The sequence below is a fragment of the Macaca mulatta genome, chromosome 19 (assembly GCF_049350105.2).
Source record: "Macaca mulatta isolate MMU2019108-1 chromosome 19, T2T-MMU8v2.0, whole genome shotgun sequence".
Classification (NCBI taxonomy): Eukaryota; Metazoa; Chordata; class Mammalia; order Primates; family Cercopithecidae; genus Macaca; species Macaca mulatta.
In genome coordinates this window covers 44,145,544-44,171,736 of record NC_133424.1, presented here as the reverse complement: position 1 = coordinate 44,171,736, position 26,193 = coordinate 44,145,544, and the positions used below count along the sequence as shown (strand labels likewise).

The 26,193-nt window shown below is 51.9% G+C and overlaps 2 protein-coding genes across 5 annotated transcripts in view; both read left to right on the top strand.

Moving 5' to 3' along the window:
- Positions 1-6,325, top strand: part of CEP89 (centrosomal protein 89) — a 97,675-nt gene extending 91,350 nt beyond the window's left edge. For 2 of the 4 annotated variants that reach the window (XR_013410416.1, XR_013410417.1), the window contains exons 18-20: positions 101-270; positions 2,883-3,305; positions 6,094-6,325. Coding sequence is in view for 1 of the 4 variants with exons in the window: in XM_077982058.1 (XP_077838184.1) it covers positions 101-270; positions 2,883-3,123 (411 nt within the window). In the remaining 3 variants the exon portion in view is untranslated. Of the gene's footprint in view, positions 1-100; positions 271-2,882 lie in introns of all 4 variants that reach the window. The other 2 variants (XR_013410415.1, XM_077982058.1) reach the window with 2 other exon arrangements.
- Positions 6,326-13,135: 6,810 nt separating this feature from the next.
- Positions 13,136-26,193, top strand: part of SLC7A9 (solute carrier family 7 member 9) — a 32,503-nt gene continuing 19,445 nt past the window's right edge. The window contains 9 exon segments of the mRNA NM_001261074.1: positions 13,136-13,226; positions 14,369-14,480; positions 18,137-18,284; positions 18,575-18,817; positions 20,395-20,520; positions 20,763-20,862; positions 22,340-22,384; positions 23,043-23,166; positions 24,456-24,559. Of these exon segments, the coding sequence (NP_001248003.1) occupies positions 14,394-14,480; positions 18,137-18,284; positions 18,575-18,817; positions 20,395-20,520; positions 20,763-20,862; positions 22,340-22,384; positions 23,043-23,166; positions 24,456-24,559 (977 nt within the window). The 5' untranslated portion in view covers positions 13,136-13,226; positions 14,369-14,393.

Here is a 26,193-nt window from a genome sequence, read left to right as displayed (position 1 = left end):
GCCCTGACATACAAGGAGTGGGTAGGGAGCGCAGCCAGGAGGCACCGTCCACCCTGGCCTGGCAGCGGCCCCTCACTCACAGAGTCCTTCTGCCGACCAGGGCTACAAGAAGCAGGCAGCACTGAAGCTGGGGGACATCAGTCACCGTCTGCTGGAGCAGCAGGAGGACTTCGCCGGCAAGACAGCCCAGTACCGGCAGGAGATGCGGCACCTGCACCAGGTGCTGAAGGACAAGCAGGAGGTGCTGGACCAGGCGCTGCAGCAGAACAGGTGGGTGTCCGCCCTGCGCCATGGCCCGCCGGGATGTCTGAATGTTTGATTGAGGATTCTGCTAAAACCCTCTGGGCCTGTTTCATTTGTTCCGTTGTTTAATTTTGTTTCTACATTTTACTCTTATCTGAATGTCATATTGGTCTTGAGTTTTATTTGCTCTTCGTTTTCTTTATTCTTTTAAAAATTCCTCTTGTTTGAATTGGACTTCCGGAATCAAAGCACACCTCTAATTGCCTTTCTCTTTTTTTCTGCTGCCTTCCATCTCGCTGATATTTTTATTTTGTCTCATTTTCTTTTTATTTTATTTTTTTGAGACAGCATTTTCCTGTCGCCCAGGCTGGAGTGCAGTGGCACGATCTCGGCTCACTGCAACCTCTACCTCCCGGATACAAGCGATTCTCCCACCTCAGCCTCCTGAGTATAGCTGGGATTACAGGCATGAGCCAGTTTTGTTTCATTTTCTTGAGAGATTTTGCTAATTTTTGATTAGGTATTTTATTTCTGTTATTGCTATTATTATTATTACTACTACTACTACTTACAGACAGGGTCTGACCCTGTTGCCCAGACTGGAGTGCAGTGGTGTGATCATAGCTTACTGCAGCCTCAAACTCCTGGGCTCAAGCCATCCTTCTGCCTTAGTTTCCCAAGTAGCAGGGATTACAAGCATGAGCCACTGTGCCCAACTTTTTAAAACTCTTCATTCACTGCAGTCAGGGCCCGGGGATCCCCACTCATGGCAAACAGTGTAGACTCACACTCCAGACCCGTTTGAGAGCGGGCCGGTGGCTCTGGTCCCCAGGAGATGCCTGGCCTTTCAAAACAGGTTTCCTTTGAAGATCTGCAGGTCTCCCTCCCAGCCCTCCTTTCTTTGAGGGTCCTTTACATCCTCCACTTACCTACCTTCACAGCGCCTCTAGTAGGAAGAGAAACTTGGACAAGAGTAGGCCCTGAGATTTTCTGTCACTCTTGATCTGCATGATCTGTCAGTCTACAAACATCCAGGGTTTGGCATGGACTTTTGTCCTCAAAGCAACTGATACTTTGTCTGCCTCTTTGGTTTCAGTTTAGGCTTCATTTTTTCTGCCCTTAGAGACTGCCTATTCTTTCTTTCAAGTTCAACTATACATTTAAACATGATTGTTTTAATTTACCAAGTATCTTCAGAAAACCAGTCTGGGGATTTTTTTTTTTTTTTTTTTTTTTTTAATTAAAATACAAGGTCTTGCTCTGTTTCCCGGGCTAAAGTACTGTGGCACCATCTCAGCTCATTGCAGCCTCAAATTTCTGGGCTCAAGTGATCCTTCTGCCTCAGCCTCCCGAGTAGCTGGGAATACAGGTGCATGCCACCACGTGGGCCCAGCTAATTTTTAAGTTTTTTGTAGAGATGAGGCCTCACATGTTGCCCAGGCTGGGGCTTTTTTAGACATAGTTTAATTAAGTTGTTCTCACCACACAGTGGGCATCAGGGGCCTTGGAAGGAAGGAACGTTCACGAGAAAAGTGACTCTGGCCAAGTGGGCACATCACTGACCTCCCTGAACTTCACTGTCCTGCCCTTTAAACCGTGGTGCGAAGTCCACCTGCGAATCCAGTTTCCAACATTTTCCAGAACCATCTGGCAGTGTACAGGAAGCAGCTGGCCTCTCCAGCTTGGCCATGCTCCCCAGTGGGGCTCAGCACCTTGTGAGGTGTGGCTGGTATCCTGGTCTGTTCCCAGTGGACTGTGGCCCTGTGGGGACGTGGCCACCTTCATCTGTCCTGTCTCCCCAGCACACCACAGGGCGCTGCATGCTGGTTCTGGAAACGCTGCCCTGTGGCTCTTTCCAGCCTCACAAGCCTGGGCCCCTCAGGGCCTCCCCATCCCGGCACATGCGCCAGGCCAGTCTTCTCCATCCTGGCAATGAGTCTATCTCCTCAGGTCCCCTCCTCACCCCCTGACTCGCTCTTAGCTCTGGGCTGTATGGAGCGCAAGACCTGTGGAAGGTCGCTGAGTGCTGGCCAGGTCACAGTGGACAAGCAGAGGGGACACGGGAGGGGCTGTGTGGGTGCCTGCGGCCAGGCCATCGTGCTAGAGCATCTGGCTGGCCACGGCCAGCCCTGCAGTTCCTACAGTTCCTTATTTGACATACCCAAGTTCATTATTGAGAGAAAACAGGGATTGCACTGATGCCAAAGTCAAGGGCAGAACGTAGAGGGAAGAGAAATACCTGTGTAGCCTGAGCTGTCCTGCTGCTCCCTGTTCAGGGCACCGGCCGCTTCGTTCCACACTGAGCCCCAGCCTGTGCTGTCCTGCTGCTCCCCATTCCCAGGGCACCAGCCGCTTCATTCCACACTGAGCCCCAGCCTGTGCTGTCCTGCTGCTCCCCATTCCCAGGGTACCAGCCGCTTCATTCCACACTGAGCCCCAGCCTGTGCCGTCCTGCTGCTCCCCGTTCCCAGGGCACCGGCCGCTTCGTTCCACACTGAGCTCTTGCTTCAGAACCCAGGCACCCAGGGCTCTGTCCCCTGCCATTAGCATTCTTCTGTTTTGAGTTCTTCCTACTTTGGGATTTATATGGGCTCTATACTGTTTTTAAAATTGTGCCATTTTAAATGTATTTCCTTCAGAGAAATGGAAGGTGAACTTGAAGTTATTTGGGAATCTACCTTCAGGGAAAACCGAAGAATCCGAGAACTTCTCCAGGACACACTCGCGAGGACAGGCGTGCGGGACACCCCTAGAGCTCTGGTGGCCCCCAACCTCAATGGCGTCTCTCAGGCAGACCTGCTGGATGGCTGTGATGTCCGCTCCTGTGACCTGAAGACTCCTGCCCCCACCCGCCAGAGTCTGCGGGAGCCCGTGGTGTAGGCTCCTCTGGCCTGAAGGTCTGCCTCACACAGGCCTTCCCTGCGAGGGCAGCCCACGGTGGCAGCCAGAGGTGCGTAAGCCCACTGAGCGCTGCGGGGCAGGGAAGAAATAAATGGTCTCATAGTTTAATCCACTGATAACATTTTGCTTTATTTTTAAATTTTTATTTTTATTTTTTTAGAGCTCGGGTCTCATGCTGTTGCCCAGGCTGGAGTACAGTGGTACAATCATAGCTCATGGCAGCCTCAGACACGTTTGAGATCCTTCTGCTTCAGCCTCCTGAGTAGCTGGGACCTCAGGTGTGCACCGCCAGGCCCAGCTAATTTTCTTCTTTTTTGTTGAGATGAAGTCTTGCTATGTTGCTCAAGCTGGTCTTGAACTCCTGGCCTCAAGCTGTCCTCCTGCCTTGGCCTCCCAAAGTGCTGGAATGACATGTGTGAGCCACTGCACCTGGCCCATTGTGCTTTATTTTAATAATGTGCTGCTGAAGTATGGTTTAGCCAGGGCATGTTCTCTGGCCACATTGCCACTGAGACGAGCTCTGTGACACCCACTGCTCTGGTGAGTAGGCGGCCTGCTGAGCGGGCCTGCCTTCCAGCTCCGAGATCTGCAGCTGGGAAGCGCTGGAGGGATCGGGCGGGCAGCTGGTCCTCGGGCCATGTGTCAGATGGGGACGTGTCACCCAAGGAGCCAGGCCATGGTAGCGCTTGATGATAGCTGTGCATGAGCTCTGGTGGTCTTTGCTTGTTTGGTAAAAAAAAAAAAAAAAAGGTGCTACTGTTCATGCCCTCTAAGTTGTACAAACCTTTTCTGCCTTCTCCCCTAGCCCTTCTCTATCCTCCTAGGCAGGTACTTTATTCTCTTTTGTTTAGTTGTTATTTTGTTTGTTTGTTTTGAGACAGGGTCTCACTCTGTTACCCAGGCTGGAATGCAGTGGTGCAATCACCAGAGCCTTGGCCTCCAGGCTCAAGCGATCCTCCCATCTCAGCCTCCTGATAGGTGAGATGACGGTCATACACTAACATGCCTGGCTAATTTTGTAAAAAAAATTTTTGTAGGACAGGCATGGTGGCCACTCCTGTAATCCCAGCACTTTGGGAGGTCGAGGCAGGCGGATCACCTGAGGCCGGAGTTCGAGACCAGCCTGGCCAACAGTGGTGAAACCCTGTCTCTACTAAAAATACAAAAATTAGCTGGGTGTGGTGGTGGGTGCCTGTAATCCCAGCTACTTGGGAGGCTGAGGCAGGAGAATTGCTTGAACCTGGAAGGCGGAGGATGCAGTAAAACAAGATCACACCATTGCACCCCAGCCTGGGCAACAAGAGTGAGACTTTGTCTCAAAAAAAATTTTTTTTTTTTTTTTTTTTTTTTAGAGATGGGGTCTTGCTATGTTGCCCAAGCTGGTCTTAAACTTCTAGCTTCAAGCAATACTCCTGCTGGGCCTCCCAAAGTGTTGGGATTATAGGTATGAGCCACCGCGCCTGGTCTGGGAAGGTAATTTATTCTGGAGCCACACAGCCTCCCACCCAGGTAATGAGAGCCCTGGCTTTGATTTAAGGTAGAGCCCCTGCCCCCTGCTGCCACCAAGAAACATACCAGGAGGCCATGGTTCTGTCCTGTGTGTGTGAGATGAGTGCCACCTCCTCAGGAAAATCACCCCAGCCGCTCAGGACCATTCAGTCCCAGGCATGCTGGAGGGACTTGGGGACATTGGGCTACAAAGAACCCTAACTGTGGGACTCAGGGGTGGCACCCTACAGCATCTCCTTTTCAGAGCCCCTCGCGGTGAAGTCCCGCCCTGTTTCAGGTGGGAAGGAGGCCCCAGTACTGGTCCTCAGTCGCGTGTAGAAGTTCTACATGGGATCTTTGATCGCCAGACGGAAGGGTGAGATAGAAAGTCATAGTCTTTTATAACTCTGTAAGCTTGTTTAACAGTTGAATCATTGTCATTTAATTTTATTTTATAAGCGGTAGAAAGACTCGCCGGGATTGAAAACTGTGTATCATCTCCCTAGGAGATGACCTAACCAATAACTGTGATGCTATCTCAAAGGCATTTACGGCCACTCTGCAGCCTCCTGTAGACAGGCTGACAGGCGGCGCAGCCCAGCGTGGCTGTGCGGGGAAGGGGTGCTCGTCAGCAGGAACGCAGCTGCCGCCATCATGACCCAGAGAACCACTGCTGACATCCCTGTCTTTCTGCCTTTTATGCAAACGTTTTATTCTTCTGAGAAGTGTCCACTTTTGTTCTTACGTTTCTGCTTTAAGTTTTTCACACAGTGCAAACGTACTTTGCAAGTGTGGGGACTCCTGGATGGCATTGTGACCAGGGCAAGGGCAGGCGTCCCACAGACCCTCTCTTCTGCCCAGCCTCCTGCTGGGTGCCATAGGAAATGGGCAGAGAAGCCACGAGTCCAGGATGCCAAGGAGGGAGGGGCAGGCAAGGCAGAGAGGCACCCAGGGTGCTTGTGAGGTTCCAGGAAAGGACAGAAACATTGGCGAGCTTCTGGGAGGAACTGGCACGCCCTGGCCCTTGCAGAGTGGACAGGGTTTCAGAAGCTACAGAAGGGCGGAGAGGGCCCTCGGGAGCACAGCAGGCACTCAGAGCAGCAGGAGGGGGTTTGGCCAGAGGTCGGGCAGGAAATGAGGCCGGACTGCACGGAGGAGAACTGGGTCTGCTGGGAGGGGCTCCTCCCTTCACCCTGCAAGTGTCTGGTCTGAGCAGGGAACCCTTCTCTTTCTTGGTCCTGTGAGGTTTTATACGGCACTGGAAGATTCCTGGTCAAGCAGCTGTAGAACATGACCCAGGCACTCGAGTTAGCCTTGCTGGCTTTGCCAGTTTTTAAAAGCAGCCCTGGGCATGATGATGGCGCCTATGGTTTCAGCTACTCAGAAGGCCGAGGTGGGAGGATCCCTTGAGCCCGGGAGGTTGAGGCTGCCGTGAGCCATGATCATGCCACTGCACTCCAGCCTGGGCAACCGGGTGAGACCCTGTCTCAAAAATAATAAAATGAAAAGTAAAAGCAGCCCTGGGGAAATGGAGACAGTGGACAGAGCAGGCTGGGGCACCAGGTGTGCATGTGGGTGTGAGTCTGTCACGAGAGCCGTCCTGAATGCCCTTAGTGCCCCTGAACTGTATGCTGGAAAACAGTGACAACAGTGAGTTTTGTTATACAGACAATTAAAAAAGAAAGAACACCCAGGCCTGCTTCCTGAGAGTCTGTGTCATTTGACTTTCCCACCACCAAGCTCTGCGCCAGTTCCAGTTGCTCCGCACCCTCATCAGCGCTTGCTGGTGGTATCAGTAACTGCGTTGGGAGGAAAGAGATTTAAGGCCAAGGGTGGCCTAGCGTTTGGCCTCTGGAGCGCAGCTGTCACTGGCTCCTCACCCCCTCCCCTACCTGTATCGTCGGCGAGAGTGAAAGGCACAGTCCCAGTGTGTGTGGCTCAGGAGAGCCCTCCCTGGGCCCAGGCAACTCTTCCAGCAGGGAGGGCCTGAGCCGGATACAGATCCCACAGCAGAAGCCTGAACCTCTTGGGATAGGGCTGGGCTGACATCTGAATTCTCGAGTAAGACTGGAAACATCATCCACTCACAACTTGGCTGGGCGGCATGGGGAGGGCTCCGTGTGCCCAGGTTTGTGGCACCTCACTGCTGGGTCACAGCTGAGCAGGGGGCCACAGCTAAGTAGTGGCTGCAGCCAGGAGTGGGAGAGGGGATGGGTGCAGCTCGCTGGGTCTCTCTCTTGGTTTTCTCAAGGTGTGAGTCCATGGCCCCAAAGCTGGGCAGGAAATCTGCTGCCCTCCCAGCCTCCCAGGCTCGGCATTTTTTTTTTTTTTTTTTTTAATTGAGACAGAGTCTCACTCTGTCACCCAGGCTGTAGTGCAGTGGAGAGATCTCGGCTCACTGCAACCTCCGCCTCCTAGGTTCAAACAATTCTTCCACCTCAGCCTCTGGAATAGCTGGGATTACAGGGTGTGTCTCACCGTGCTCATCTAATTTTTTTATTTTTACTACAGACAGGGTTTGCCACGTCGGCCAGGCTGGTCTCGTCCCTGACCTCAAGTGATCCACCCACCTCGGCCTCCCAAAGTGCTAGGATTACAGGCATGAGCCACCGTGCCTGGCCTCAGGCTCGGCTCTTTTCCTCATTTTTAGCTAGGGGTGGGCTGGGTGGGAAGGTGTTGGGGGGAAAGGAGAAGGGTGGCTTTTGAAGTTGATATTCACCTGCAGGGCCCTGCTTGGCTGCTTTGCAGACCCAATGTCTGCAAACAACAGGACAGAGGTAGTGAGGACCCAGGCTGGGCTACGGAGACTTCAAACCTACAGAGTGCATGAGGCTGCTTCCTGGAACTGGGCACGCCACCTGCTGCTGAGGACCCAGGCTGGCTCCCCGCGTCTGTGCTGGGTGCTCTGGGCCCCCATCCCCTTGTTTCCCAGTCCACCTGTGTATCAGCACTCTACAGAGGGTATAGATGAGACAGGAAGAGTGCACTGAGGTGAGAGCATTGCCGCCTCGGGTCATCAGGAGCCTGAAGCATCTATTTCACCTGGTCAGGAGGGTCCTGGGTATTTCATTAAACAATAATTCTTTGAAAGTGAAGGGTCCGTGTGTAGTATATGTAGCATACCAGGGCTGGGTTGCAAGCAACAGAAACTATACTGCCCCATGTTAAGGGAAAGAGGGAAATATTTTGGAAATGTACACTCAGTGGCTTCCACCATGTTTTGAGAAGGACAGAAGCCAGAGTAGCCTTGGGGCGGGGGTCTCAGTAGTTGAACACCATCAGCCTACCCTGTGCTTCACTTAGGTAGCAAATCCTGAGACAGTGGCCTCTTGGCTGACCTGATGTCCTGAGCCCTCCTCCCGTGTGGCCAGAGAAGTGAGGTCCTTTGGTTGGTAGCCCACCAGTGTCCCACAGAAAGGGACAGTTACTCCAAGTTGTGGATGCTGGGCAGACAGAAACAAGATTACAAAAAATGGTAACTCCCTATGTTAGAGTCCATCTGTCACCCAGACTGGAGTCCAGTGGCATGATCATAGCTCACTGCAGCCTTGAACTCCTGGACTCAAGCAGTCCTTCCACCCCAGCCTCCAAGAGTAGCTGGGACTATAGGTGCACACCATCATGCCTGGATAATATTTTTAAATTCTTTTTGTAAAGACAGGCTTGCTGTCTCAAACTCCTGGCCTGGGCTGGTCTCAAACTCCTGGCCTCAAGCAATCCCCCTGCCTCAGCCGCGCAAAGTGCTGTGATTACAGGTGCACAGCCACAGCACCCGGCCCAACAAAATAGTAACTCTTTTTTTTTTTTTTTTTTTTTTTGAGACAAGAGTCTCGCTCTGTCGCCCAGGCCGGAGTGCAGTGGTGCGATCTTGGCTCACTGCAAGCTCCGCCTCCCGGGTTCATGCCATTCTCCTGCCTCAGCCTCCCGAGTAGCTGGGACTACAGGCACCCACCACCACGCCCTGCTAATTTTTGTATTTTTAGTAGAGACGGGGTTTCATCGTGTTAGCCAGGATGGTCTCGATCTCCTGACATTGTGATCCGCCTGCCTTGGCCTCCCAAAGTGTTGGGATTACAGGCGTGGGCCACCGTGCCCGGCCTAGTAAGTCTTTATTAACGATGTTTGATGACACAGAACCCTCTTTCCCCAACCTCAGCAGCGATCACAACTTTCATCATGTGTGGCCGCCGTAGTTGAGAAAAGGGGCAGCAACCATAAATAGTGACAAGGTCAGTGGGGAAGGGAGCAGGATGGGAAGTTGTGTATTGACGGCACGCTGCAACTGCACTGGCTTTCCCACGCAGGTTATTTTATGAAAAACCATATTACTTGGAACACACAAAAATGATGGACAAAGTTCGAAGGCAGAATTGTACTATTCCAGTAGTTGTTGGATATATATAGATTGTTCCTAGATAAGTGTTTTGAAATTATGTTTATGCTTTCCTTGCTAATTGTTTTATGGCTAGACAGCACGTCCCTGACATTGAAAGGCTTTGCACGTCGCTAGCTCATCCCAAGTTCTTCTGGTTGGAATTCAGGTAGTAAGGGAACAAACACCTCTTCTATCTGTGGTAGTATGCCAGTTATTTCTGTCTTTTGGGTCCCCCTCCAAATCCCCAAATGCTACTGTCAGCAGCCGTGGGAAGGAATATAAGACCGAATGAACTTCATGGATAGGAGAAAGTGAAAACTTGAAGGCAGGTCTGGAACAAGCTTTCAGTGGTAAAGGAAGATTCAGCCTCTGCCTGAATGTGTGCCCAAGACCCTGCCTCTATCATGAGGACAGTGAATTAGAGAACAAGGCGCCCAGCTGGGCAGCCCGGAGGCTGTGCAGACTGACACTGTGGGATTAAAGATATCTTTAAAACCATCACAGGAGGCCAGGTGCCATGGCTCACGCCTGTAATCTCAGCACTTTGAGAGGCTGAAATGGGAGGATCCCTTGAGCCCAAGAGGTCAAGGCTGGAGTGAGCCATGATCACGCCACTGCACTTTAGCCTGGGAACAAGAGACCCTGTCTCAAACACAGACCATCACAGGAGAAGGAAATATTGGGGTGCAGGACACAGCACCCCCAAAATGCGACTGTAGGAGACCAGATATATATCACCCCAAATTATACTTCTTTGGAATATTTTGAGCTGGTTATGCTGAGAAACTGCAAACACAACAGGTGTATCTCTGAAAAGCTGCCCTTTGCAAAATAAATTTATGTCATGAAGGAAATCTACATTAGAACAAGTATCTGTACCAGGAGGAGACAACTTTTATTACCTGAGAGATTTATATCTGCATAACCAGACGACCTTTATTTGCCATGCATTTCCTCCCCTCACCATTCCATTACTCGTCCCTACCTGCCCCAGAAGCCCCAAGCCCCTAATCCTTATATAGCTCAGGATGCTATATAGGGTTTAGTCATCTGGCCCTTCTTCAAGTCTCTTGTTTTGTGGGACTCTGTTGCTTATATACATAATTAGAACCGTTTTCCTCCCATTGGTCTCAATTTGAAGCCTGACCAAAGAACCCAGAAGGGTGGAGGGAAGCATTTTACTCTCCCCAACTGAAACCAAATATGCACCAAATATAAGACAAAATGCAGATGGTGTGAAGATCTTCAACCTGCAAGCATTTTTGCAATCAGAAGGGAAAAGCACGGGTTGAAAGTGAAGGTCAAGAGTCTTTAGCAGAAACTTAAGAAATAGAGTGGTTAGCCAGGCGTGGTGGCTCACGTCTATAATCCCAGCACTTTGGGAGGCTGAAGCGGGTGGATAACTTGAGGTCAGGGGTTCAAGACCAGCCTGGCCAACATGGTGAAACCCTGTCTCTACTAAAAATACAAAACTTAGCCAGGTGTGGTGTCACACATGTAGTCCCAACTACTCGGGAGGCTGAGGGAGGAGAATCGCTTGAACCTGGCAGGTGGAGGTTGCAGTGAGCTGAGATCATGACACTGCACTCCAGCCTGGGTGACAGGGCAAGACTCAGTCTCACAGAATAAATAAACAAAATGGTAAAAATGACAGTAGGATTTGCACTTTGGGAGGCCGAGGCTGGTGGGTCCCTTGAGGTCAGGAGTTCAAGACCAGGCCTGCTAACATGATGACACCCTGTCTTTACCAAAAACACAAACATTAGCCAGGCATGGTGGTGGATGCCTGTAATCCCAGCTACTCAGGAGGCTGAGATAGGAGAATCGCTTAAACCCAGGAGGCGAGGTTGCAGTGAGCCAAGATTAAGCCACTGCACTCCAGCCTGGGCGACAGAATGAGACTCCATTTAAAAAAAAAAAAAAAAAAAATTGACAGCAGGGAGGTGAAACTTCAGCCACATGGCAGAAGCACTGGATACACAATGAACCAACAATCTTCAAGAACTGAGGAAAATTTTGCTTTTTAAATCAAATCTGTATTATTTTCCATGAGGAAGAGCTTATGAGAATTACTTGAATACTTTCTGTGTATTCAAGGGAGGGAGAGGGTGGGACTGGGGTGAAAAACACAACTTTAAGAAACAGGCTTAAGAAATGCTCACCGTGGACCCAAAATGAACTGAAGTGGAGGTTTCTGACTTAACGAAGGACCCTCACACCCTGACGTTCCAAACTCGGCACTTGGCAGAGGCCGAGGAAGACCAGTGGTCTATTCCTGGACATTCATGGAACACGCAAGTTCAATGTGTTCCACGAGGAGGCGCCTGTTGCTAGCCCCGCTTTGCAGATTCAGATCCTGATCCTGGCAGTGCTGCCTGAGCCCATGTGGGGAGTGGGTGAGGTTGCAGGGCTGTCTGGTGTCTGGCCCCAGCAGGGGACCACTGCCCCACCCTGCCCTCCTCATGTGGTCTCCTGTCAGCCCGCCAGGAGCACGTTTCCCCAGGGAGTATTCTGTGGTGTTTTGCAAACATGGATGTGCCAGGTGCTATGACGAGGCTGCAGCATTAGGAGGAGTGACCCCAGCAAGCCTGTGGGCAGGTTCTGTCTGGGGGTGGCAGGACCTGCCGCCAGCCCCTGGCTTCTACTCTCCAGCCTCTCTGCTCAGGGCTCTGGGCATGGCAGGCAGGTAAACAGGCTGTGCCCTCCCAAGATGGGAGATAATGAACTTTTTTTTTTTTTTTTTTTTTTGAGATGGAGTTTCGCTCTTTTTGCCCAGGCTGGAGTGCAATGGCACGATCTTTGCTCACTGCAACCTCCGCCTCCTGGGTTCAAGCGATTCTCCTGCCTCAGCCTCCCGAGTAGCTGGGATTACAGGCATGTGCTACCACGTCTGGCTAATTTTTTGTATTTTTAGTAGAGACGGGGTTTCTCCATGTTGGCCAGGCTGGTCTTGAACTCCCGACCTCAGGTGATCCACCCGCCTCGGCCTCCCAAAGTGCTGGGATTACAGGCGTGAGCCACCGCGCCCGGCCTGGAGCTGATGAACTTCTAAATCAGGTTCCTGTGCTCTGCAGACGGCTTTGAGAGAAACCTGTGCCTCTCTCAGGTCTGCTTGCCCCAAACTGTGCCCCAAAGACTCGCCCAGCTCCTTCCACCCCTGACCTTTGCTTCCATCCAATATCTGGGATGCAGTTAGGTTTGCCTCGAGGCAAAGCTACCAGAGTTTTGGCTGAAGATAACAGCTACAATGCTTCACACGCAGTGCTTATGCTGTGCCAGGCTGTCCTGCCTGTCTCATAAGGTGCTTCCTTCCCTATCTGAAAGGGCTTAGTGCTGACCTCTGAGGCTGCCGCCTGACCCAGGGTCCAGTCGCAGCGCGGGAGAACCTCTGCTCCCTCCCGGAGACATCCAGACCCTGGCAGCCCTGGATGGGGACCGGAGCTTCCTGGCCATGTGTTTCCTGTCCCCCCATAGGCCTCTGTTTCCCCGATGGGGAAGGTTTTGTGTCCCTTGTGTCTGATGAGCCAGGACATGGCTACGTGAACAGCACCACAGCCAAATCTGATGGGCATTTGGCCACAGCTGCAGGGAGGATGTGGGGGCCTGCACTGCCTCAGGCCTGCTCGTGGCTCCAAGTGGTGAAGCCCCATCACTGGTAAAGAGGAGTGGGACGGGCTCAACCGCTCTCACCTGATCAGCCAGAGGCAGGCCCGGGGCTTGGGGGAATTTCCTGGGCAGGGAGGAAACTGACAAACAGCTGAGTTACACACACACAGCAGTTCCTGTTTGAGCTGCCTGACTTGGGTTTTAAATATAGCCTATTAAAGCAATTAGAGAATTGGTTCCAAAGTTTACCTCCTCTGATTCCCAAAGATAAAAGAAGGCATAATTTATTTTATCTTTAGGTAAAAAGTGTAGATGATTTGGGACTATCTGGTTTTAAAAAAATAATCTGACCTAGACACAAATGAACAAAAACAGTTTTGGAGAGAAATTGGTCTGCCTCACCCTCCCCTTTTTGTGTGGCGTATCTAAGCTTCATGGCTAAAACAAAACCAAAAAAAAAAGGTGTTTAATAATTACCTTTATTGACCTCTGTACCTTCTGGACTTCCTTCACTCCTGGGCACAAGACATGGCCATTCCTAGGGTTGGACCGTGCAGGCACGGGCGGTCAGCTGGGCCGCAGCTTCTCCGGCTCTGCAGGGTCACGGAGGAAGGTAAGGTCCGTGGGTGATAGAAAGGCTCATGGCTCTCCTGGCCGGGGCCTGGACAGAGAATTTATTTAGAGAGAGGGTACAGTGGTGCATGGTTACCTCCTAATTCAGTCTGGAACTGGGTTTCCTCGGCAATGTTTTCATTCCTTTCATCACTTAATGAAAAAGTACCTGGCCAGGTGCGGTGGCTCACCCCTGAAATCCCAGCCCTTTGGGAAGCCAAGGTGGAAGGACTGCCTGAGCCCAGGAGTTGGAGGCCAGCCTGGGCAAATAGCGAGACTCACGTCTTTACAAAAAAAATATTGTAAAAATTTAAAAAGTACAAAGAAAAAGTACCTGTATTGTATTGTGGCTCTGTGATGTAGGGGAGTGTCTTTAATCTTGGGAAGGAATTATAAGACACACACTCCTTACCTGGACTTGATTCTGATAAATACATTCCACAATATTTTCATTTTTAAATTTTTTATATTTTATTTTTTTGAAACGGAGTCTCGCTCTGTGGCCCAGGCTGGAGTGCAGTGGCACGATCTTGGCTCACTGCAACCCCCACCTCCCAGGTTCAAGTGATTCTCCTGCCTCAGCCTCCTGAGTAGCTGGGATTACAGGCACCCGCCACCATGCCCAGCTAATTTTTTTTTTTTTTTCATTTTGAGTGGAGACGGGGTTTCGCCATGTTGGCCAGGCTGGTCTCAAACTCTTGGGCTCAAGTGATCCGCCCACCTTGGCCTCCCAAAGTGCTGGGATTACAGGCCTGAGCCATTGTGCCCAGCCCAGGATGTTGTTAAATATTTCTTTTAACTTTTGGAAAAAAAAAATGAAGTTGGACCACGGAGGTAGAATAACTTTCAAGGCACAGGCACGTGGGCCAGAAGGCTCCCGGGGCCTGTCTGGGAGAAAGCTAAGCAAGCAGCTGAGCTTTGGAGAACAGTGGGGAGCTGTGTTCCCCTGCCTGGACAGTGTTAATGACTGACTTTGACTCTGGGGCCCAGCGCATGAGCCCTGCAGGACTGGCAGCGGCCCCCGCCTGTCGCAGTAACCAACACTGTGCTTTTGGAGCCAGCTCCCCTAGTCCAGGCCGAGCTTGCACTTGCATCTTGTTTGCTGCTGCTGAACCAAGATTCAGCTGTGTGCCTTCCTTGCAGTCTCCTGGAACCAGCAGGAGGAAACATGGGGGATACTGGCCTGAGAAAGCGGAGAGAGGATGAGAAGTCGATCCAGAGCCAAGAGCCCAAGACCACCAATCTCCAAAAGGAGGTAAGGCGGTCTCTGGCGGGGCGGGCCCTTTGCAGGTTAGGCAAGGGCGTCTGAACGAGGGGCGCAGGCAGTGAAATCCGGGCCGATCCCTAGTGACACGGCAGAAGATGTGCTCTTTGATTTGTGAATTACATCTTTAAAGGGACAATCTCTGAACCTACTTCTTTCCCTCTTTCCCTCTCACCAGGGAACTCTGTATATTCTTTTTTTTTTTTTTTTTTTTAGATGGAGTGTTGCTCTGTCGCCCAGGCTGGAGTGCAGTGACGCCATCTCGGCTCACTGCAACCTCCACCTCCCCGGTTCAAGGGATTCTCCTGCCTCAGGCTCCTGAGTAGTGGGGATTATAGGCGCCCGCCACCATACCCGGCTAATTTTTGTATTTTTAGTAGAGATGGGGTTTTGCCATGTTGGCCAGGCTGGTCTCGAACTCCTGACCTCAGGTGATCCTCATACCTCGGCCTCCCAAAGTGCTGGGGTTACAGGTGTGTGCCACTGCACCCGGCTGCATTTTTTTTTTTTTTTTGAGACAGTGTTGCTATGTCGCCCAGGCTGGAGTGCAGTGGCTTGATCTCAGCTCACTGCAACCTCTGCTTCCTGGGTTCAAACAGTTCTCCTGCCTCAGTCTCCTGAGTAGCTGGGACTACAGGCATGTGCCACTATGCCTGGCTAATTTTTGTATTTTTAGTAGAGACAGGGTTTCACCATGTTGGCCAGGCTGGCCTCCAATTCCTGGCCTCAAGAGATCTGCCCACCTTGGCTTCCCAAGTGTTGGGATTACAGGCGTGAGCCAACTTGCCCGGCCCACATATTATTTTAAGTTCATACCTGGGTGCTTTTGTGTGTTGGGCAAATGTCTAAAGGGGCCAGTAGTTTTGTTCAAACTAATGACCTTTCCAGGAATGGTCAGAAAGGGCCTCCTTTTAAAAAATTAAAAAAAAAAAAAAAATTTAGAGACAAGGTCTTGCTCTGTCACCCAGGCTGGAGTGCAGTGGTACAATCATGGCTCACTGCAGCCTCGACCTCCTGGGCTCAAGTGATCCTCCTGCCTCAGCCTCCGGAGTAGCTGGGACTACAGGGGTGCACCACAATGCCCTGCCAAATTTTTAACTTTTCAAAAAATTTTTTTCTGTAGAGGCACGGTCTTGCTGTGTTGCCCAGGCTGGTCTGGAACTCCTGGGCTCAAGCCATCCTCCCACCTTGGGCTCCCAAAGTGCTGGGATTATAGGCGTGAGTCACTGTGCCCAGCCAGAGAGGGTGTTCTGATGGTTGAGTCCCCTCTAAATGCCTGTCCCTCTTATGTCTGAATGGCTGTAGTAAGGGGAAGTACTGCCCCCAGCATAGCCTGTTCTGTCTTAGAGGCATCTACCAGGGACGGCCGCTCTGAGTTGGGGTGCAGTGAGCAGCTGGGGCTGGCCCTGGGCCTGGAGGGGAAGGGAGCTTGGGGCTGTGGGAAGGCAGAAAGGAGCTCCACACGGGTCACCGCGGCAGGCCCAGGCAGTTGGGAGCAGCAGGTGCTGAGCATGGAGGAGTGGGGAGGGCTTCAGGCTCCGAGGAGGAGGAAAGGCAGCCCTAGGCAAGCTCGGGATGGTTTCCGCTTCCAGGGCAGTGGTGTGGGTGGGGCCTCCGAGAGCTCCCATGCCTGGCAGCAGAGGGGATGGAGGAGGGACCGCACCAAGGCTTTAGGACTTGACCAGGGGGCTGGCAATGGCCTGAATGGCTTGGCCTGGGACTGGGGTCCCCAGGAGGTAGACGATGGGCTGCAGCCCTCTCCCTCTCGGCCAGTCTCAGGCCTGATCTCAGCAAGGGCCTCTTGGAACCCTGTTGGGCCCAGTGGCCACAGAGCACAGCTGAGAAATCCCCAGATGTGTCTTCTGAGCTGGGGACAGGTGTGGCGGCACATGCCTGTAACCTTAGCACTTTGGGAGGCTGAGGAGGGAGGATCGCTTGAGCCCAGGAAATCGAGGTTGCAGTGAGTCATGATCGTGCCATTGCACTCCAAGCCTGGGTGACAGAGCAAGACCCTGACTCTAAAAACTGAAAATCTGAGCTGGGTCTACCCCTCAGTCAGGCAGCTTCAGGGTGAATGCAGGCCTCACCCACATCAGAACCCAGGCAGTCCCTCAGCAGGAGGGAGGACTCTGGAGCCAAACAGGGCTGAGATGAGGAGGAGAGCTGAGCCCTGTCCTGGAAGTGCGTCCTGGCCCTGAAAGCTGACGCTGCTCCCCAGGGATCCCGCTGGTGTGCGGAGAGTCCCCAGGGTGGCAGCCTGCAGCTGGGAGCCCTTCATCCCCTGCGATCTGACTCCAAGCCCAGCCTCTTCCCAGACAGGTGAACACGGGCGCTGGAAACTTCAGGCTCTGGAGATCTGGCTGGGGGCTGCTTCTGAGGACAGGTGTTATGAGTAGAGCTTGAGTTGGACTTTTTTTTTTCATCCTTGATTGGTGTGTAATTTACATACAGTGAAATGTGCAGGTTTTTTTTTTTTTTTGGAGACAGAGTCTCACTGTCACCCAGGCTGGAGTGCAGTGGCTCACTGCAACCTCTGCCTCGCGGGGTTCAAGAGATTCTCCTGCCTCAGCCTCCTGAGTAGCTAGGAACAGGCGTGCACCAGAATGCCTGACTGATTTTTGTATTTTTTAGTAGAGACAGGGTTTCTCCGTGTTGGCCAGGCTGGTCTCGAACTTGCGACCTCAGGTGATCCGCCTGCCTTGGCCTCCCAAAGTGCTGGTATTACAGGCATGAACCACCGCACCTGGCTGAAATGTACAGATCTTTAGTGCTGAGTTTGGTGAGTTTTGACAGATGTACCACCCCAGAAAGCTCCCTCCTGCCCCTTTCTGGACAGGGTCCCAGCCTTGCATTCCTGTCGCCGTGGATTCGTTTCACTTGTTCTTGAGCTTCACAGGCATGGAACCATCCGGTGTCTCTTTGAGCTGGGTTCTGTTCTGAGAAAGCTCACATCCTAGCAAATGGCACTGGGCCAGGCATGGTGGCTTACGCCTGCAATCCCAGCACTTTGGGAGGTTGATTTGGGAGGATTGTTTGAGGCCAGCAGTTTGAGGCTGCAGTGAGCTATTATCTCACTGCTGTGCTCCAGCCTGGGTGACAGATCTGACTCTAAATAAATAAGTAAATAAAAATAAGATAAAAGAAAATGGCACCCAGAAAGTTCACAGTCCCTGAATGTTTCTGTTTCTGGGAGGCCTCCGTTGCTCACCCTGCATGGAGCCTCTGGCCAGGACTCTAGGCCCTGACTTCCCTCTGCTTTGGTGGTGCACTCCTTTCTCCTCTGCCCAGCTCAGAGGCGTATCCCGAGGGCCCTTCTCATTGGTAAGCTGTCGCCAAGTCAGTCTTTTCATTGAGGGCACAGGATCATGGTTAGGCGCACGGAACCTGGGCCAGCGTCCTCCTCTGTACCTTGGGGGTGGTACAGTGTGGCCAGCTCACGGGGCTGTCACGAGAATTAATCACGTTAACATAAGCGAAGCTCCGGGAGCCGTGCCCCGGTGTTGCCAGGGCAGCCGCTCGGGGTGGAAGCGCTTGGAGCATGGGCTTTGGCTGGGGCTGCCCTGGCCGTACCAAGGCAGGGTGGCACCTGGTCTTCTGGGCTGGGTCCAGGCGTGGCACTAACACGCTCTTCCTTCCTCCACACCTAGCTGGGCCTCATCAGTGGCATCTGCATCATCGTGGGCACCATCATCGGCTCTGGGATCTTCATTTCCCCCAAGTCTGTACTCAGCAACACGGAAGCTGTGGGGCCCTGCCTCATCATATGGGCGGTTTGCGGGGTCCTCGCAATGCTGGGTAAAGAGACTTGGCTCCCTGATGCAGCCCCCAAAGCATGCAGGGGCACGCTAGGCAGGCGCTACCTATTCAGCCCTCACCCTGCCAGTGTCCCTCTTGGCACATGTGTGGCAAACAGGTGTAAATCAGGCTGGATTGAATGTCCAACAGCTGGAGCTCAGGGCCGCCCAGTGAGGGCAGACCACGGTGGGCCCCTCCATACGCGCGCAGCCCCCCGCGGGAGGAAAGCTCCCTGGGGCCAGAGCAGTGCCTCACAAGGGGCCTATGGGCCCTTCCTCTCTGCATTCCAGGCGCCCTGTGCTTTGCAGAACTTGGCACGATGATCACCAAGTCGGGGGGGGAGTATCCCTACCTGATGGAGGCCTACGGGCCCATCCCCGCCTACCTCTTCTCCTGGGTCAGCCTGATGGTCATGAAGCCCTCGTCCTTCGCCATCATCTGCCTCAGCTTCTCCGAGTACGTGTGCACGCCCTTCTACGTGGGCTGCAAACCTCCTGTAATTGTTGTGAAATGCCTGGCCGCTGCCGCCATCTGTGAGTACCCGAGCCCAGGGTGGGGTCAGAAAAGACCAGGCACAGAGGGTGTCCAGGGACCCCGCCCTCCGCTCCTTCCCAGTGAACTAGAGTCTCTGGCGAGGGGCCAGGCAGGGCCTGGTGTCAGCCTTTGCGGTACCTGTGGGTGCCGCACGCTGGGGACCCCCAGGCCCGTGGGGGCTGCAGGGAGGGGTACCGCTGGCTGTCCTGCAGGGCAGAGCCGTCGCTCGGGGCCCAGCCTCTTCTCCCGGCATGGTGGCACGTACCTGTAATCCCAGCTACTCCGGACGCTGCTTACCATGCCCTGATAATTTTTCGCCATCTGAGGCAGCCCGGCTAAATTTCAAAGGTCATCTCCAGGTTCATTTAAAAGGTCCTTAAACTCCCAGGTTGGGATCTGCCCTCTTGGAATTTGGGAGATAATGTGGTGGCTGATGGGGGAGCTGGGGTGGGCAGCAGGCATGCTGCCCGTTTCTACTAAAATACAAAAATTAGCATGCTTGGAATCTCACCACTTTGGGAGGCTGAGGTGGGAGGATCGCTTGAGGCCAAGAGTTTGAGATTAGCCCTGTCAACACAGTGAGACCCTTGCCTCTACAAAAAATAAAAACATTAGCTGCGTGTGGTGGCATGCACCTGGAGTCCCAGCTACTTGGGAGGCTGAGGAGGGGGCATCACTTGAGCCTTGGCCCTGTCTCAAAAAATAAAATAAAAGAGGCTGGGTGTGGTGGCCCACGCCTGTAATCCTAGCACTTTGGGAGGCCAAGGCGGGTGCATTACTTGAGGTCACGAGTTTGAGACCAGCCTGGCCAACGTGGCAAAATCCCATTTCTACTAAAATACAAAAATCAGCAGGGTGGGGTGGGGGGGCTGGGGGGCTGGTGGGGTAGCATGTGCCTATAATCCCAGCTACTGGGGAGATTGAGGCAGGAGAATTGCTTGAACCCAGGAGGTGGAGGTTGCAGTGAGCCGAGACTGTGCCTTTGCACTCCGGCCTAGAGGACAGAGTGAGACTCCACCTCAAATAAATACATAAATAAAAATAAAATTAGAAAAACTGGATGTGAGGGCAATCTGGCAGGGATATTTGTTGCCCCTCTGATCGCCAGGGTTGATTCAGGTGATCTGGCTGGCTAGGCTGGTGTCCCCTTCCTCCCTCACTGCTCCACGTGCATCCCTCCTGAAGCTGTGTGCTTGGTCAAAGAGGATGACCATCCCCAATAGAGGAGGACTGGTCTTCGGTCAAGGGTATATGAGTAGCCGCGCTCCCCCTCTAGAACCTCCAGACAAGCTCTCTACTAAAAATACAAAAATTAGCCAGTCATGGTGGTATGCACCTGTCGTCCTAGCTACTCAAGCGTCTGAGGCAGGAGAATTGCTTGAACCGGGGAGGCAGAGATTGCTGAGATCATGAGCTGAGATCATGCCACTGCTCTCCAGCCTGGGTGACACAGTGAGACTCCATCTCAAAAAAAGAAAATAAAAAATAAAAAATTAAAAAATATATAAAAGAAAGGAGACTCTCTCCAGGGCTTTGTTGAAAACCATAAATGCAGAAACTGCCCCCACCCTTCCAGTGTTCATCACGACGGTGAACTCACTGAGCGTGCGGCTTGGAAGCTACGTCCAGAACATCTTCACCGCGGCCAAGCTGGTGATCGTAGCCATCATCATCATCAGCGGGCTCGTGCTCCTGGCCCAAGGTGACCCACGGGAGGGCGGGCCCTGCACGGGCACACACCAAACCCCCTTCCACTGGGAGTGGAGCAGCCTTGCCCCACGAGCCCATCGCCAAGGAAGCGTGGCGGGAACTCAGTGGGAGGGATCCTTAGTTGCAGGGCGTGTTTAATAAGCTGGGGTCACAATCATGCCCGTCTTTCCCGTGGAGATGCACTCAAGATCTGGCCGGCTGACACCCGCCGTTCACTGTCTGGCTTCATTACAGGAAACACAAAGAATTTTGATAATTCTTTCGAGGGCGCCCAGCTGTCTGTGGGAGCCATCAGCCTGGCGTTTTACAATGGACTCTGGGCCTACGATGGATGGTGAGGCGTCCTGAGATGTCCCGAGCCTGGGGGTGGGTGGGGTTCTCCAGGCGACTTTAACTCCACCTGTCATGGAAAGCAATGAGTTCCCCTCTCTGGGGTTTGGTGTGACCTTGACATTCACCCTCCCATTTCCTTTTTGGGAAGCATGCGACAACCTCTGCCCTTTATTCCCGGAGACTCGGGCTCAGTCAGCCAGAGCGCTCTGTGCAGAACCCACCGGGCCAACAGAGGCTCAGGCCAATTAGACGCAGCCAGGCCCCAAGCTCGGGTTTTCTCTTTTGTTTCGGTTTCTTTTCTTTTTTTTTTTTTAGAGACAGGATCTCACTTGGTCACCCAGGCTGGAGTGCAATGGCAGAATCATAGCTCACTGTAGCTTCAAACTCCTGGGCTCCAGCCAGCTTCCCGCCTCAGCCTCCTGAGCAGCTGGGACTACAGATAGGAGCTACCATGCCCGGGTAATTTTTTATTTTTATCCTTTGTAGAGACAGAGTCTCTCTATGTTGCCCAAGCTGGTCTCAAACTCCTGCACTCAGGCAGTTCTCTCTCCTCAGCCTCCCAAAGTGCTGGGATTACAGGCGTGAGCCACCGTGTCCCGCCTCAAGCTCTTGATTAAACAAAGAATACTCAATAGCTCTTCTATTTAACCTTGAAAATCATTAGGATTGGGAGCCTCTTTGAACCTATTATGGTTTGGAGGCTGCCCTACAAAAATAAATAATATCATATACATTTTATGTATTTATCGGGTTTAGTGGATGAGACTTTGTTTTTGTCTTTTTTTTTTTTTTTTTTTTTTTGAGATGGAGTCTCCCTCTATCACCCAGGCTGGAGTGCAGTGGCGCAATCTCGGCTCACTGCAATTGCTTGAACCCCTCAGGTTCAAGCAATTCTCCTGCCTCAGCCTTCCGACTAGCTGGGATTACAGGCACCTGCCACCACGTACGCCTAATTTTTGTATTTTTAGTAGAGATGAGGTTTTACCATGTTGACCAGGCTGGTCTTGGACTTCTGACTTCAAGTGATCCGCCCACCTCAGCCTCCCAAACTGCTGGGATTACAGACGTGAGCCACTATGCCTGGCCCGTTTTTGTCCTTTAAGGAAGAAGCATGACCATCTATAACGCTGGTTCTTCTCTCCTGCAAAGCATTTATAGATTTCATTCCCTTTTCAGACAAAGGAATATTCCATTTTTTCAAAGCCCCCTGGGGACTCACTACTCCTGATTATTCTTCAAAATCCACGTGATTCCCAAGGAGGGCAAAGACTCAACCAGCTGACAGATGTGTAGGTCTGGGTAGGAGCCCAGGCCCCACCACTAGCAGGGCCATTAACCTGGAAAGAAATTCACCTGGAATTTCTGCAGAATTTTTTTCTCTGGTAGAGAATCTTAAATGAAGCCAAAATTTATTATTGTGGGTTTCATATTAGAAAAAGAAAGTCAAGGTGTGATGCTTGTTACTTTCCTTTTTCCAGGAATCAACTCAATTATATCACAGAAGAACTTAGAAACCCTTACAGGTAACAGCTCAATCAGTGCAGGGGACAGTAGCCGGGCAGGCTGATTTCTCTTCTCCTGGTGAAGACTGGAGCTGTTTCCCTGGTTATTCCATGATGCCATGATGCCCTTCCCGACAGTGATTTTTTTTTTTTTTTTTTTTTTTTTTTGAGACAGAGTCTTGCTCTGTCGCCTAGACTGGAGATCTCAGCTCACTAAATTTTGTATTTTTTTAGTAGAGATGGGATTTTTTAGTAGAGATGGGATTTTGCCATATTGGCCAGGCTGGTCTTGAACTCCTGACCTCAAGAGATTCGCCCACCTCGGCCTCCCAAAGTGCTGGGATTACAGGTGTGAACCACCACGCCCGGCCAGTGAATGGTTTCTTATGAGCTCACTATGCACGTTTAGAGCTTGGTTTGGTTTGGGGCAGAGCAGTGGCTACTAAGGGAGGGAGGAGCTTGGTCTTCCTTTACCTCTGGCTTATTCTGCTTTATAAACAGTTCCATGTGAACTGCTCTGGAGTCTGAGAGGCGGCATTCCCATTTGAAAATGTCTCATGTTCCTGCTGGGGCTCTGCTACCTGCGAATCTTCGCCCTGGAAGGGCCTCAGGGAGGGCGTCCATCTCCCACAGGAGGCTGTGGTCTGAACGTGGGTCTCCGTGTCATTGCCCCTCCCAGAAACCTGCCTTTGGCCATTATCATCGGGATCCCCCTGGTGACGGTGTGCTACATCCTCATAAATGTGTCCTACTTCACCGTGATGACTGCCACCGAACTCCTGCAGTCCCAGGCCGTGGCCGTGGTGAGTGCTCGGGCATTGCTGCTGGCGGGCTGTGGCTTGTGGGAAGGGGGTAAGGCAGGTGTCAGCACTGAAGGTGAGCTTCCTCCCAGGGAAGGAGGGCGATATTCACGGACGGGGGCACGGACTGGGCATGCACGGCATGGAGTCGGAGGCAGGGCTGGGCTAGCCAGGGTGACGGTTTGACAGGCAAGCATGAAGCAGAGGCAGAAAGTGCCAGGGAGTCGGGGGAGGTCATTATATTAGGCTGGTGCAAAAGTAATTGCCATTCCTTTCAATGGCAAAATTGGCAATTACTTTTGCACCACCCTAAATAATAATGAATCATAGAAGCTGAGAGGTGAGAGGCATTGGGGCCAGTGAAGAGGTAGCTGGGGGCCTCCTGCAGTTGCAAACAGACAACCAAGTGTTGGGGATTCAGAAGGTGGAGGAGACACAGTTTGGATAAGCATTGAGGTCACTGACCACGAGACTGGGGGCTGCTAAGGTGGGAGGGAGAATTCAGCCATTCCAGTTGGAGTGGGGGTTCGGGGAAGTGAGGGGTGAAGGTGTCAGGATATTGAAATGACCAAGAATTATGCAGCTGGGTGTGGTGGTGAGTGCCTGTGGTCTCAGCTACTTGGAAGACTGAGGCCAAGGATCGCATGAACCCAGGAGGCTGAGGCTACAGTGAGACATGATCACGCCACTGCACTCCAGCCTGGGTAACAGAGCAAGATCCTGTCTCCAAAAAAATCAAATTAAAAAATAAAGATTTGGCCGGACATGTTGGCTCATGCCTGTAATCCCAGCACTTTGGAAGGCCGAGGTGGGCGGATCACAAGGTCAGGAGTTCAAGACCAGCCTGGCCAACATGGTGAAATCCCGTCTCTACTAAAAATATAAAAATTAGGTCGGTGTGGTGGCACGTGCCTGTAATCCCAGCTACTTGGGAGGCGGAGGCATGAGAATTGCTTGACCCCAGGAGACAGAGGTTGCAGTGAGCTGAGTCCGCACCATTGCACTCCAGCCTGAGCAACAAGAGCGAAACTCTGTCTGATTGATTGACTGATAGATAGATAGATAGATTGACTTATGCCAGGGAGTAGTGCATAAGAGATTTCTCTTGCCATCACAATATCTGGAGGTAGGTGAGTGGCGTTCTCCTCTCTCCTCTGCAGTGGAGAAGTCAGAGGCTGTGCCCTGAGGCGAGGTGGGTCCCTGGGTCCCCTGGGAGGCCAGAATAGCTTTTGGGGGCCGGCCGCTCTAGGAGGCCGAGAAGACCCTCAGGACTCATCTCGCTTCTCTCACAGACGTTTGGTGACCGTGTTCTCTATCCAGCGTCTTGGGTCGTTCCACTTTTTGTGGCATTTTCAACCATCGGTGCTGCTAACGGGAGCTGCTTCACAGCGGGCAGGTAGGGGACCCCCGGCCGTCACTCCCAGGGTGGGCAGGGGCGGCGAAACCAATGTCACCCCTGAGGAAGACACACAGCTCAAATCCTCAGGGCTCTGCCAGGCGAAACCCATGGCAGCACAAGTAGGAGACCCAAATCCAGGGGAGGGATGTGGCTTGAACCCACGCCGCAAACTGGCCAGGAAGGCATGGATGGGCCTGCACACGGGAACTGATCAAGGCTGCCTGGAATCTCAGCCTTTCCACTCCAGGGCCCTAGTTCCAAACATGGCGGGGAAGCTGTCCACGCTGAGGTGAAGGGAAGTATCACAGTTGTCCAGTGTTCCGGATGGATATATTTCCAAGTGAAATTGACAAAGTCTACATATGTTAAAAAATGAAGTACCATAAAATCATTCTTCTAAAGCCAAACCAAAATACACACCTCCAACTTCGTTCTTTGTCGAAAGCATTTTGGCTACATCCTTTGTATTTCTTTATAAATGTTTAAATTTTAATTTTAATTAACTAATTAATTTTGAGGCAGGCCTCTCGCTCTGTTGTCCAGACTGGAGCACAGTGGCATGATCTTGGCTCACTGTAGCTGCCACCTCCTCGGCTCAAGCAATCCTCCCTCCTCAGCCTCTGGAGTAGCTGGGACCACCGGCACATGCCACCACACCTAGCTAACTTTTGTATTTTTAGTTGAGACGGGGTTTCACCATGTTGCCCAGGCTGGTTTCGAACTCCTGGCTCAAGTGATCCTCCTGCCTCAGCCTCCCAAAGTTCTGGAATTATAGGCACGAACTATCGTGCCCAGCCTTATTTTATTTTTAATTGACAAATAATAATTGTTTATATGGGCTGAGGCAGGAGGATCCCTTGAGGCCAGGAGTTCGAGACTAGTCTGGGCCACATGGTGAGATTCCGTCTCTACAAAAAGAAATTTAAAAATTAGCTGGGTGTGGTGGCCCATGCTTGTCGTCCCAGCTACTTGGGAGGCTGAGGTGGGAGGATTATGTAAGCCCAGGAGTTCCAGGCTGCAGTGAGCCATGATCACACCACTGCACTCCAGCCCGAGTAACAGAACAAGACCCTGTCTCTAAAAAATAATAACAATAATTGCGTATATGTATGTGGTAGAGTGTGATGTTTCAATACATGTAAACATTGTGGAATGAGCAAATCAGGCTAATTAACATGTATCACCTCACATACTTATTTCTTTGCAATGAGAACATTTAAAATCCACTAGCCATTTTGAAATATACACTGTTAATAACAACAGTCACCTTGCTGTGCATTAAATCACCAGAGCTTATTCCTCCCATCATACTGAAACTCTGTAGCCTTTCACCAATATTGCTGCTTTTGCCATCCCAGGCCCCTCTTCCTTCAGCCTCTGGTAACCAGCATTCTACTCTCTATTGCTATGTTTCAATTTTTAGATTTCTTGTATGTCGCCGGTCATTACAACTATCTGGGCTGGTGGCACAGGGATAAGAATTTACCAAGACAGCTGTAGGTCAGGAAAGGCCAATTAATTAGAGTAAGCAGGAAAATACATTGTAAGGGTGCAATGGGCAGGTCAGCGAGAGAGGAGCTGACTGCAAAGAGACAAAGGCTTGCTGAGGATTTTGTAGGATGGTGCTTGTG